The sequence below is a fragment of the Spermophilus citellus genome (genome assembly GCF_964194105.1).
Source record: "Spermophilus citellus genome assembly, chromosome: 6".
In the NCBI taxonomy this organism is placed as follows: Eukaryota; Metazoa; Chordata; class Mammalia; order Rodentia; family Sciuridae; genus Spermophilus; species Spermophilus citellus.
In genome coordinates, this window is record NC_138187.1 from 153,943,522 (window position 1) to 153,957,546 (window position 14,025).

At 40.6% G+C, this 14,025-nt stretch overlaps 1 protein-coding gene across 1 annotated transcript in view; it reads right to left on the reverse strand.

Annotated features, from left to right (window-relative positions):
- Positions 1–8,787: 8,787 nt before the first annotated feature.
- TDRD5 (tudor domain containing 5) overlaps positions 8,788–14,025 on the reverse strand; it is a 66,444-nt gene continuing 61,206 nt past the window's right edge. Inside the window, exons 17-18 of the mRNA XM_081300091.1 lie at positions 10,872–11,082; positions 8,788–9,060 (exon numbers count right to left, since the gene is read on the reverse strand). Of these exons, the coding sequence (XP_081156217.1) occupies positions 8,813–9,060; positions 10,872–11,082 (459 nt within the window). The 3' untranslated portion in view covers positions 8,788–8,812. The remainder of the gene's footprint in view (positions 9,061–10,871; positions 11,083–14,025) is intronic.

Consider the following 14,025-nt stretch of genomic DNA (forward strand, 5'->3'; position numbering starts at 1 on the left):
GTGTGAATCTCACTCCACTCTTCCTGGTCTTTACGATTTCTGCTGAGAAGTCTGCTGTCAGGTGAATTGGGGATCCTCTCTGTTGCTTTTGTTCCTTTTCTCTTGAAGCCTAGAGATACATCTTTCACCTTTGAGAGCTTAATTTTGTCTTGAGGTAGACTTGGTTAAATTTGACTGGTGACTCCGATCTTTATGTCCCTGGACATTTGTATCCTTCCCTAGTTTTGAAAAGTTTTGTGCTATTTCTTTGAATAAGCTTTCTACCTTTTTGGCATTTGCAAATCCTTCTTGAACCCCAATAACTTGAACATTTGCTCTTTGAACACTGTCCCAAATTTCCTGTAAGCTTCTTCAATCCTCTTAACTCCCTGCCCCCATTGTGTACTTTCAAATAGCCCTTGAGATAATTCTTCTGTACTTCTTCTTGTACTGATTACTGCCTGTCGGTTTCTGGCACCTTATTCTGAGCATTAGGTGGGGTCGTGGTTTCCCGAAGGTACTTGATGCTTATTAGTGTGTAACATCATCTGGCATTGAAGGATCAGGTACTTGTTCCAGTCTTCCTATTCTGTTTTTGTGTCTATCTTTCCAGAAATTCTAAGCAGCCTGCTTATTTTCTCTGAACCTGTATAAATAACTTCCACTATTTCAACATTGAATAGGTTCAGGTTTGCAGGAGTCTGCTGTTGGTGTGTTGTCACTCTTTTAGTATTAGAGGGCTATCCAAGCCCAGGTTTGTTGGTGTACTATTCAGACAGTAATAGGAGAGTACCTAGAAAGCCTAGTCTGTGCCCACAAGCCTTTCCCTCGGGTCATAGTAGATCTAGATGTCTCATTTACAGTTATTAGCCTGACTCTGAGCAAAAATCACCATGGGTGAATCAGTCCCAGGTTCCTATGGTACACCTGTGGCCACCAATGCCCCCAATCTATGACAAACCCTGAGTCTACAGCCTGCAAAGACAGCCCAACACCTGGGTAGGATCAAGGTCCATATTGCTAGGGTTGCCTATTGCTGAGGTAAAAAAGAAATGATGGTGAAATAAGATGTCCTCATGGCCCTTATGGACCACAGGTGATGCTAACTGGAACAGAAATGTAACAGACTGGGGCCACATGTCTTCTTCCAGAGGCTCCATCTGATAGCAGGCCCAGGGGTATGAGCCATTAGGATTTTCCCAGTGTTGGATCTAACTCAGCACTAAGCTCCACGGCAAAGTCTTGACCCCCCAGTGACTGGGATCTTGCTCCACACTATGCTGCCTGAGGGTTGGAGTAGTGTTGGTGAAGGCAGTCCTTTGGTCAACCAAACTGGCATTAAGCTAGGTCACTACTGAGTCTTATAGCTACGAGGACCTACACAGACTTAGGAGGCACCAGGGCTCACTCTGCAGGTGGCAATGATGCAGACTCATGTGATTTCATCCCACTGGGGCTCAGGTCTCTGTCTGGTGCCAGGACAGGTTAGAGCCCTGTTGGTGAGCATTGATCTCTCTATAACTAGGTAAGGCTGGGGAATGCATGTTGGTCACAGTTCCTGGACCATCAAGGCTAGCACTAATGTGAGTTGCCCAAGGCTTACAGCCACAGGAGTCTGCAGTCTCTAGGAGACAGCAGGTGTGCCTGGAATTAATGTGGGCCAAAGGCTCTGGTCTTCCCACCAGTGCACAGATCTTGGTAAATTGTTCTTTTAATGTATCTTATTTTTCAGTGTGAGTCTATAATTTAACCTTTGCCATCTAACAGAAATCTATAGTTGGTTGTGGTTTTCTTGATCATTTCTTTAGCTGCATTAACTTTCTAAAATGTTTTTTCATGACACTGAATTCAAAAGAGAACAATTTTAATCTTCGAAGACAATATATATTTTGAAAGTGTTAATTTAAAAAAGCCAACAAATTTTTTATTGTTAAGTTTCTTGGTAAGGAGAGCAAACTGTTTCCTGCAGTTTGCTTTTGCCCTGCTGCTAGGGTTTGATGCAGTGCCCAGCCAGCACACTCCTGCCTGCCCCCAGCTCCATCCTCGAGGCAACCAGAAGATTCACAGAAAGCAATTAAAGTCCAGCCTATTACACCAACCCTAATGGGCACCTTTAAATGAATTTCTTTTTCGAGTTGTGTACCTGCTACACTAACATCTGTAGTGTTAAGACTTTAGAAAATAAACTGGGAAGTGAGAGGTGAGCCTCCATGAATAAAGAACAATACACTAAAAGGAGCCAGTTTGACAAAACTGTTGTGGGAGGAGATTAAGAGGCTGTTCCTGAGCAGCAGCAAATATCAAACTGCCCATTTGTTTTTTGCCACTTTCCTCCAAAAACCAAATCAGAAAAGTAATATCTTGTGCAGAAGACTAAGTTGGGGTCCTGCCTTCCCACTCAGTGTGCTTCATTCAATTCTAAATGCAAATGCTAAATGGGATGTTTGCTGATGTTGATGTTCCACTAAGGTCTCTGCCTCATGGGCTTTCAGAACACAGAGTTGTAGGGAAAAGATCAAGACTTCAATTAACCTTATTTATAACATATTATCTGTTCTTTCTACTCTTCTTTGACTCAATTAAACTTAAGAAACTCTAGTATGTACCAGGGAAGACAAGAGGTGGCCTGGCCTGGCCTGGGTGGTGGCAGGGGGTCTGCAGCAAGAGGAAGACTAATGAGATAGGTGGGAGGTAGAATTAATAAGCTTTTTTATTTTGCCATCTTGAGGATTGAATCCAGGATCTGGAGCACGCTAAGCCTGCAAATGCTCTACTACTAAGCTACACTGCACCCCTTTTGGAGACAGGGTCTGGCTAAACTGCCTGGGTTGGTCTCAGACTTGCTATCCTCCTGCCTCAGCCTCCCAACTTGCTAGGATTTTACAGGTGTGTGCCATTGTTGGGTCTTTATGATGTCTTATTACGTGTGGGGATGAGGGCTTGGAGCAGTGCCAGAGGGTTCTCCTAGATTTATATCTGGGATGAACAGCGGGTGTTGGCAAGGGAACACCAGGATGGGGTGGGAGGGTGATTTTTCTGAATTTCTCCTGTGTAGGAAAGTGTAGGGTAGGTTTCAGGAGTCATGAACTCCTAGAAATTAGAGCACAATTTTATATAAATGTATACCATCTAGGAAAGATGGTCCTCAGTGTTTGACACATTTAAAATAGTTAATGATTCCATGAAAGGTCTGAGATCACTTGTCCACAACATTCAGAAACCTAGAAATTCTTAGACCTTACATATCAAACATGAGTTTTACCAAACTTGTTCAAGCAAATAGTCTTTAACAGAGCTATATATCAAGGATCCTATGCTTATGACATTGTATAAGGACAAGGTAGCGTCGGTGAAGGTTAATAATGTCTTTCAATCTGGCTTTTTCTCTTCTTTAACCTATCAAAAGCTAGATTTGCTGTCATAAATTGATTTCTACAATATGTCGAATGACTCTGTAAATCCGAAGAGACCACAGCAAAGCCAGCATAGGATATGCATTTACTGACAATTACATGACATTTGCCACAAATGATTTGGCTTTTAGTATAAACTCACCATTTTTTCCTCTCAAATCAAGTTTTGTCCTTGCTGAGCCTCATGAATCCGGGTCAAGTCAATTACTAGACAGTTCCAAGTAGAAGCTAGATAACGACCACTAATTACTTGATGAAGTTATGTTCCTGAATCTAAAAAGTGTGGCAAAGACAAATCTACCTCAATTGTTGAAAAGGTTGTTGCAAAGCATGTTCTGTCTGGTCACAGCTTCCCCTGCCTACAACATGAAATGTGAAAAGGATGCTGCCACTTACTCATACCCAAATGTCCCCCGCCTCTCCTCTCACAATTTGGCTGTCCAACTCCAGAATAGTAAAGCAAAACTATCACTTATAAAACCCAGAAGGGAAAGGATAAACTTCCAGCTCTGGCCCATTCAGCATGTTTGCTCGAGTTTCAGCCTTCTAAGGACGAGACAGTTATCCATGAGGACAGCAGCACAGGGAGAAACACGGAATAGCCCTTGGGCATATGCTATGCCTAGTTTTCAGCATCCTGAATGATACACACAGTCTTACTAAACTGAAAGGCGTTTTCAGACACACAGCATCAGGAGAGCTTTTCCACCAGAGAACCACCACCAAGAGCAGTGCAGAACAGAAACTCTGCCTAGGGGTCATTTGTTCTAGTGAGAAACAGACAGAATTCAGTGACTGGCTTCTTCTTATGGTCCAGTGGGATGGCATTAAGGAAAAGTTAGAATTTGAGAGCCCCCTGGAAATAATCTGCTCTAGGCAGAAGAGCAGGACTGCAGCCAAGGCAGAATCAGGGAGGTGACAGAGTGCTGCATGATGGCTCCAGGCCGCAGCTGGATTTGGCATCTAGAGTGCAGAATAGTGGCAAAGGGAATTTTAGAAGCCGGATGAAGAATTAGAGGGGCTTGACATGTTGCTATGAAGAAAGAAAACAAGTCTTTGAAATATAACTTGTGAATTGACTCCAACACAAAATTTTTAAGTTTATGAAATATAATTATTTATCCACAACCAAGAAAAGGATTGCAAAACCCTTCTCTGGAAATGAAGAGGTCATAACAAAAATGAAGACAAATTGTTTAGTCAAAAAGTGTAAAGTCAACTAATCTTGCATTTTACTCAACTACTTTGAATCACATATTCAAGTAAAAATTTCATTCCTATAGAATCAACACAACAAAAAGCTAATCACAAAGAAACACCTGGACATTTTGGACAAAACAAATTTGGACTTCATAAATATTTAAATCAAACAAAATGCTGTTACAACCTCCAAAGAGTAACGTAGTATGATCACTCCTTGATCCCAGCAACTCCCTTTCAGATTCTGTGACCAAAGCCAAGAGCAGAGTCGTGGATTTGGGTTTCTATATCAGAGCATTTGTATAAGTGGCATTAAGAAGAAATAGTCAAGCAAACATTGTTTCCTAAGCTCATTTTTCCATAAGTCAAAAATACTTAGCAGAAACATAAAACAAAGTTTACACCCAGTAGGAAACTTTTTAAAAGTAATTCCTGAAAACTATGCTTATAACTAAGAAAATTTAGCTCTGAATAATTCTCTGCTCAGTTTTATAATTTTTTAAAATATTTTTATAATTTTTTTTTAAAGAAAGAGAATTTTTTTTTTTTTGTAGATGGACACAACACAATGCCTTTATTTATTTTTTTTATGTGGTACTGAGAATCGAACCTGGGTCCCACCAGTGCTAAGTGAGCGCTCTACCACTGAGCCACAATCCCAGACCTCTGCTCAGTTTTGATGTATTGCCAAATGCCAATTTCACAAGTGGCACATGAATCAATCATAATACTGAATATTATAGAATCCTCAATTCAGCAGTTAACATTTTCCCTGCACATGGTTAAAATACCATTTAAAGGATTGGTTCCAGTTGGCCAATGATACCAAAAACTTCCTAGGCCAACTGGTGACTAAATGAGACAAGCAGCACCCATTAGAAATGGAGTTTAATTCAAAATACACAGAGTTAGCTGACAGAGAAATGTACTTGGGTTGATATGTTGGAAAAGTCAAGATCCTACAAATTGAGGAGTGCCATCCATGGCACTATATAAAAATACCTTAGAAAAGCCTTGTTATGTCATATAAATGTTAATAGGAAACTTGAGAAAGATTTCTCTGTGACCAAAGATTCAGATTCTGTGACCAAAGCCGAGAGTAGAGAGTCGTGGATTTGGTTTTCTATATTCTATTTCTATATTTGGCTTCTGGCTCCTTATGACATCCCTTTTTCAGATTCTTTGCTGTAGAACTGGCCCACTGTTATTTCAATTATCCATCTTCAAGAAAACGGGAATTTTTATAAATCAGTCCTCTCTCCCCCATTTATTCAGCTATAAAAACCACCATTGTTTTGGGCTGATTTACCAAATCCATGTTTTCTGGCACAAATTATTCATAGCACATGAGATAGACTTGCTGTGCACTGGAGTTGGCAGAGCGGGGAATGGAGCTGTGGGACTCCAAGCAAGCCAGTTTTTCATACTTCACCTTTCCCCACAGAGGGCCCTTCCTAGGTCAAAACGCCATAATTCTAGGCCTCGTTAGACACAGGCTGATTGCAGGCAGTAGCCTCTAGTTGTTCCCAGCCTTAGAAAGGGCAGCTGGCATTTCACAAGTGCTGGGCTTAGAGGGAAGAGGCTGGCTGTGCTGCTGCTGCTGCTGGAATCCCAGGGGGCATTTTTAGATGGGAGAGGGGAGCACTGGCTATAAGCTGCTGCAGTCAAGACCCAAATGTCTCTAAAAGCAAGGCCCTCTTCCATTCCTGAGGAGTCAAGAACTAGGAGTTTCCTCTAGTTTTCATCCATTCCCTCTCTCACACTTGGGAACCCACTTCAAACATTTCAGGGGGACCTCCATTAGTGCTAATGGCTCCTGAAACCACAAACGTCCAAAATGTACACAATGGCCTATAAACCACAGAGCATCTACATATCTTGTGTATACTTCTTATTGTTGTTCCTGCTCATAAGCAGGAACATACTATTTTTCAAATGATTAAATTTGATGCTTTTGGGCTATTTAACTACCAAACAAAACGCACATTTTGGGGGACAAGGTAGGTAAACAGACTCACAAATTGGCTATTCTAGTCAGAGCCAAGCAGTCAAAAGGTATAAGCCTTTCAAAGGTCCATTCTTCATGCTAATTCAAATAAGATGTCAAATATTAATTACTAAATAGGCTTCTTTCAATGTATGTTGACATTCAGTTTGAGACAGCTTCTGTGTAAATACTTCTCTTTCCAGCCATATGTCACAGAGTGGGACTCTGAAAAAGCTTGGGCACATTAACTATTTTATAATCTCTATTTAATTTGCAAGGTACAGAGTTAATCCCTGTCAGGTTGTAAAACCAATTGTCAAACTTACATAAAGGCTATCCAGCATGGCAGAGTTCTTCCCGGTGGCTGCGTGCAATTATAGAGAGGGTTACAGTTAACTAACCAACCATGTACTCAGTCAACCCTTCCACTTAAGGCACACATTCTTCCAAACCCAGTAACCACTCATCTGGAGAAATGAACTCTATTACTTGTACTTGATTTCTTTAAAGAAAGATCCTAAGTTGCTGAGGGTCTTGCTAGATTGCCAAGTCTGTCCTTGAACTTGTGATCCTTCTATCTCAATCTCCTGAGTAGTTGAGATAGAAACATATTTAAAGAAGAAATCTTTAAGGGTTGGGGATACAGCTCAATTGGTAGAGTGCCTACCTTGCATGTACAAGGCCCTGGGTTTGATCCCCAGCACCAAAGGAAAAAAAAATCTAAAATTATGAATAATATCTAAATTTATATGATAAACAGAGCTTTGCCAGTTCAATTGAGTTTCATATATGACATTTAGCTCCTTATTGACCCTCCACATAATTCTCCAATAAAGATGTCTGATGCAAAATTCATAAAGCCCAAATGGGAACCTGTTCTGTTGAAGCAACTATTAGTGATATGTTCAGGTTTTTTTTTTTTATCAGTTAGTATATCACCATTCTTATATTGGTATTAAAGATGAATCTGGATTTTTAAATTTTATCATATTAAACATATTTTCTCTAAGACTTCTTGAAATTTTTTTTGGCACTGGGGATTGAACTCAGGGTTGCTTAACTACTGAGTCATATCCTCAGTCCTTTTAAATTTTGAGACAGGGCTTTACTAGGTTGCCGAGACTAGCCCCAGTAACTGGATTTACAGGCATGTGCCACTGTGCCAGCATCTCTAAAAACTTTGGGTTTGACTTTCATGATTACCTAAGGTTCAGCAGCGGTACTCTAAGTGCATCCCTCTTCCTATCTTTAGGGGATATTTGCTGATTAAGCCGTTGAGAAGGAAAGAGAAGAAATTCCTTGTTGTACAAAGAAGGGAACTAGCAGACCAGGTGGTACATGCAGCATGCCAGCTGTTTACATCTCTCTCTGACTTCTGAGAAATGATTCTATATTGGGAATTAATTACATGGATAAAGTAATATTCTTAGAATTTGGGGATAAGCCTAGTACTTTAGCACAAAGAAATGAATGTCACATTTTTCAATTTCAAGTCTGAAATTGTGCTGGGGATGGAACCCAGACTTTGAGCATGTTAGACTAGCACTTCACCACGGAGCCACAAACCCATACTCCATTCCACTTTTAGTCTCTCCTCTTGATTTATACTATAAGCTCAACAGAGTGTCACACAACACTTTGCACAAAGTCACTTTAGACAGTGCTACATAAATGCCTAAACACCAGTGCACTGAAACATGCCACACTGACACTTCTGGGAACTGCAGTAACTATATAAGGCTCAGCTATGTTCCAGAAATTTGCCCATCCTGAAAACAGCTTAATATTTTTTAAAATGTAAAAATAGTTATATGACCAAAGCATCAGGGTGTGGATTTTCTTACTGCTCCCAGTATTAAGAAAAAATAATGATGTTCTATAATATGTAATATTTCAAATTTGATAGAAAGCAGCAACCCTAAATTCAGACATCCTCCTTCTGGAGACAGGGAAGTGGGAATATATTTATCTTACTAAATATGGATCACAAAACAGACTCTTAATTTTCATTTATCAGTCATGATATGTAAAAGAAAAACATAGAAACACAAAAAACAAAAACTCCTTTAAACTACATTAAAAACAAAGGTAAAAAAAACAGAATAAAATCATTAGTACAAATAAAAATAATGTTAAATATCAATACTTACACACCAAAATGGACAGTTAGCATAACAAAGCTATCGAGTCCCTTAGGATGAGCAAAGCGCCACTGTGCGCCGCCCCTCCCCCCTCAGGTTTCCACCCTTTTCACACTGGGGTACCAGTGCAGGAGGCTCCTGGACGTGGCCAGGCGCGCAGCAGCTCCCAGGGCAGCTGTGGCTGTACTTCGAGGAATGTAGAGCTTCTGAGAAATCTTGTGCTCAGAAGACAAAATCAAAGACAGCTGGTCCATGGCTCCTTGACTCTTATCCTTGAACACTGCGATGGCGTGGCGACTAGAAAGATCTTCGTTCTTTAGGCTCCCTGGAGAGCTCTCCACTAAAAAAAGAGAAGACAAGTCTTTTCACTGCCCTCTCTCCTCCACTCTAGTTCTCTACTAACAGGTACTACAGTCATCGTCTATTAGGTGATGACAGTTACCCAAGGCCAGTCAGGGACGTTGAGATTCAGAAATCAGCTGCCAGAAGGAAAGGAGATAGGGTGGGGAATCATACCTTGGGATCAAATTGTCAGGATAAAGAGAGGGGAAAATGCACTTATGAACCAGGAAGGGAAGACTGGTTTCCAAGAATTTCATAAAAGTAAACTCAGATCCCAGAGAAGAGACCATAAGCTCTCCCATTTCCTTCCAGCCCTGAGTACCACAGTGTACCACAACTTGCCACCGGCGTGCTCTGTTGCCAGGTCTGTGCCAGTGTGAAAGCAAAATGGTTGCTAAGCAGAACCAGAGCCAGTTATCAGCCATAAAATGACTGTTGTAGGCTTTAGATTTAACTGAGAAGTAATCCTTTGGAAAAAATAAAACTAAGGGAGCTCCAATGCCCAGAGTTCCCAGTAGCTAAGGAAGCAAGTACAGGCTAGACCAGTGCTGCCCAAAGTAACTGGTCCATGACTGTTGACTGCCAGCTACTATGATTGAAGTGGCTTTTGTTGGTGTCTAAGCCAACCTGCTGCTTCCTTCAGAAAAGTCCTGCTTAAAAAAAAAAAATCAGGTGAGCTAAACAGTACTCAGCAATGCAGTGTAGATTCTGGCACAACTTCTTTACTGTCTTGTCTATCATTACAAACATTTCACCGACTGGCACTTAGTTACTTGGGTTAGGTAAATATTTCTAAATAGGACACACAAAGCTCAGATTATAATGAAAAAAAATCACTAAATTAGACAATCAAAATGTAAGCCTTTGCTCTTCTAAAGTCACTATTAAGAAAATGACACTTAAAAAAAGACATGACACAAACTGGAGGAAATATATATATGCTATATAGAGATATAGATCTGATAATGGATTTATGTCCAGAATAAAGAACTTGTTTACAAGTAGATAAATCAATATTAAAAACAAATACTTGAACAGCCACTTAAAAAGATATATGAATGGCAAATTAGGCAAAAAGGTGGTAAATAGGAAAACGCAAATTAAAATTACCATAACAGGTCTGTAAGCAGGAAAATACCATCTGCTAGTGAAGATCGGAGCTATCAGAACTTTTAAAACTTCACAGGTGAATGCAAACTGTGCAGCCACTTTAAAAGCATTTTGGCAGTTTAAAAAGTTAAACATGCATTCACTATTCATCCTAGCAAATCCACTTTTTTGTAAATACTGAATGGAAATAACATAAAAACTACAGTAAGTAGAGCTGAAGTGTGGCTCAGTGGCAGAGTGCTTGCCTAGCATGCATGAGCCTCTGGGTTCAATCCCTAGTACTGAAAAAAAAGTTATGGTCAGGAAAAGAAGCCAGACATAAAACCTACATACTATGTAACACAGGAAAGGGAAAGTGACATGCCAGAGCCTAGCAAGTTAGTGGAGGGATTGACTGCAAAGGGGCATAAAAAAACTTTTCACGATGGTGAGAATGTTCTATATGATTGTATATTTTGCCAAAACTCAAAAGAATCATAACCTTAAAAATTCATAATTTTTATTCTATATAAATGTGAAGTCCCTCCAAAAATCATCAGGGGGGAAAAAAAGAATGGCATAGATAATGGGAACAACAGAGACAAATCCTACAGTCAGCAATGCTCAAGTATGTTCTGACAGAGGTAAAAGAAGGTTTTCAGCAACATGGCCAAATATCATCTGCCAGTGGCGAGGATACAGGAGCGCATGTGCACCTACCAGAACCAGAGTGCTCTCCTGGGTCGTCGGCTGCAACAGTAGCTGAGTTGGCTGCTGCTGTGGGCAGCTGAATTTGCTTTGTTGGAGTCTGGATGTTGTTAGGCTCAAACTGACTCCCTTCTTCTGACTGCTGTGACTGGAAAAGGGAGATGTAGAACTCTTCCAGTTTGGGCAGTGTGGAAGAATCCAAAGAACTTTTCAAGTTTGGTTGCTACAAAATAGAAGCAATGAGGCAAAGGTATGAAAAGTGACTGTTAGCATAACAGGAATTAAGCCCTTTTTGTTTCCTTATATACAAAATATATATCATAATTAATAAATAAAATACCTCACTTTCAACCTAGGTAGTCTCTAGAAACATCAAGCCCTTCCTTCCTTAATCTGATGACTATCAACTTAAGAAACCTTTATTATATTTGGGCAAACATGGTACGAAGCGACCACACACAGCTGGGGAGGATGGGCAGGATGTGAGAAATGACATTCACTGCACACTTGATGTCTGGCACTGCGGAAGGTTGTTTGCATGTGTTTTTTTCATTTAAACATCAAGAACCACCTTTCTAGGTAGGTGTAATCTTTCACTTACCTTAATGCTTTTCATAGAGGAGTTATCTGATGTCCATCATTCTCTGCAGATGGGAAAACTGAAGCCCCCAAAGGTAACTTGTGCTTTACTGGCTAGGGAGATAGAGATTAGCCTCAAACCCTAATCTATATCCCCTTAGCCAGTAAAGCTGCCTGCCACTTTATGCCTGGACCTTATTTCCTGTGCTAGATGTAGAAAATGCCTTCCACTAAAATGCTAGCAGAATATGGGACCCACCTCCTGTTCTGAAATCCTGCTGACTTGTCTGTTCCCAAGGGCTTTCAGGCAGGTCTGAAGGGATCACAGAGGATCTAATAATCTGTTTACAAATCTCCTTTAAGTATTGGCCAAGTCCTAAACTGCACAAGCAAAGTGTGAGATTCTGAGAAACCCAACAGGAAACAGCAGCCATGAAGCTAAACAAGATCAGCAGACACTTCAGATCCTGTGGTGGGGTCAGAGTCCCTCCCAGGTGGGGATCAAACAACCAACCAGGCTTTCAGAAGGCCTGCCCAAAGGATGACGCTTTAGACCAAGAGCCACAAAGGATTAAGAATAGAGCACTCTAACAAAGCCCCAACCAAGAACCAATGTGTATGCTAAGGTGATTTACTAGTATCTGCTAGCCAAATGACAACAACCCTCTTTGGAGGAAAATAACTTAACCCAGAGCTTTTTAATTTTTTTGCATAATATCCAACATTTGATTTGAAGATATCATGAGATATGCTTCCTTCTTCCCTCTACCCCATTGCTAAAAACAGGATTAAACAGAGAGGGAAAAGACAGTAAGAACAGAATCAGAGGCGATTCAGATTTCAAACTATCTGAAAGGGACTTTAGCATGATTAACATGGCCAGGACTAAATGATAGACCAAACACATCAACATATGAAAAATCTAAACAAAATGTATAAAAAAAATCAAATGGGCATTTTCATACTGAAAAATAATGTCTAGAATCCTCCAGAATGAAGCACTGCCAATCAAAACAAACAAAAAACAAACAAGATAAGAGAGCCCCACAAGAGATTCAGTCAGAAGTTCTAGCATCTTATAGCTGAATTCCCTCAGGAAAGGAGAAAGACAATAAGCAGTAGAAACAGCTGTTAAGATAAATGGGCCCAAAATTTCCAGAACTGAAGAATGAGCAACTCTGGTGAACCAAAGTGGGATAAATCCAAAGGATCTATTTATACATTCGGACATATCATCATCAAAGAGCTGAGATGCAAGTCAGAAAGAAAAGAAGGCATGATCTTCAAAGGTGCAATGATAACTCACATTTCAACAGAAGCCAGAATACAATGAAATGGCCACTCAAATAGTTAAAAGAAAGTGCCAACCTAAAATTCCACACTTAGGGGAAAAGTTCATCAAAAGGAAGGTGGAAAAAAAAAAACCCCAAACCCAACAAAAACTCCTGAGAAGATCTGCTGATAGTAGACATACACTACCAGAAACAGGAATCATGAGCACCAGGAAGGCACACATGTGGTCAAACATATATGAATCCTGAGTGCTTAAAACATACGCCACCGTGTGCTGAATTATACTATAGCAACACAGAACACCGGTCAAAAAGAAAGATTTAATTTTCTTCTCCATAGAAAAAAGTAATTATTAAGACTTGCTCAGATTCCAGATGAAAATTCACACACACACACACACACACACACACACACAAAAAAAAAAAACACAAAAACAAAAACAAAACAACCCCAAACCATAATTATGTAGGTAACTGTCACAAATTTCTCAATCACCCTCTGGAAGGCCCAAATAAACTTACTTTTGACTAGATTTCAACTTACTGTGACAAACCCTACTACTTCCATCCCCATGTTGGAGCTGGGCTTTCTCCCTCCTTCCTTCTCAGGTTTAACCCGGTACTCCAGGGCCTGTGCAGCTGTCCCATCATCCTCAGAGGCCTTTGCTGCTGCTGTCCCATCTAGGCTGTTATGCCCTTCAAATCTGCTTCTTGGTCTATGTGGAGCTCCTTGGCAGGAAGGGTGATCAGGACAAGTGTTTCTTTTGAAATTCTTGGTGGGCCACTTACACCACATCCTTGAGCCCTGGCAACATTCCACTCACTCCTGAAGCCCCCTCTAGACATGTGGGAGTGTACCATTCTCCCAAATGCCACTAGGGACCCACAAGAAACCTGAAGGTAGCTTCAGGTTCCTCTCGTATCGTGCAATTGTGTCTAATGTATACCTGGTCCACTTCATACCCCTGTGAAAACTCTTTTGGGAGAATGTCTGAGGAAGAAGTTTCTACAAACACCCTATATTCACCTATTCAGTCACTCTCATGACAGGAGGGCTTATCAGTTTGGTGAGTTGATAGAAGTCTGACAACTACTATTTCCTTGCTGGGCAGAATTCGTGTACTAAAGGTTACTACTCTAGTGTGGGTCTAGCTCTCACTGCTTGACTCATGGGTCAATAAGGACAGGTGGGTCTCTGCTTCCTCTCTCCCATGCTGTCAGCAGAATGAAGCTGCTCTGCTTGCAGCTGGGTGAGTTTAACTCAGAGAAAAGAATAGTCTGAGGTCTAAACTATT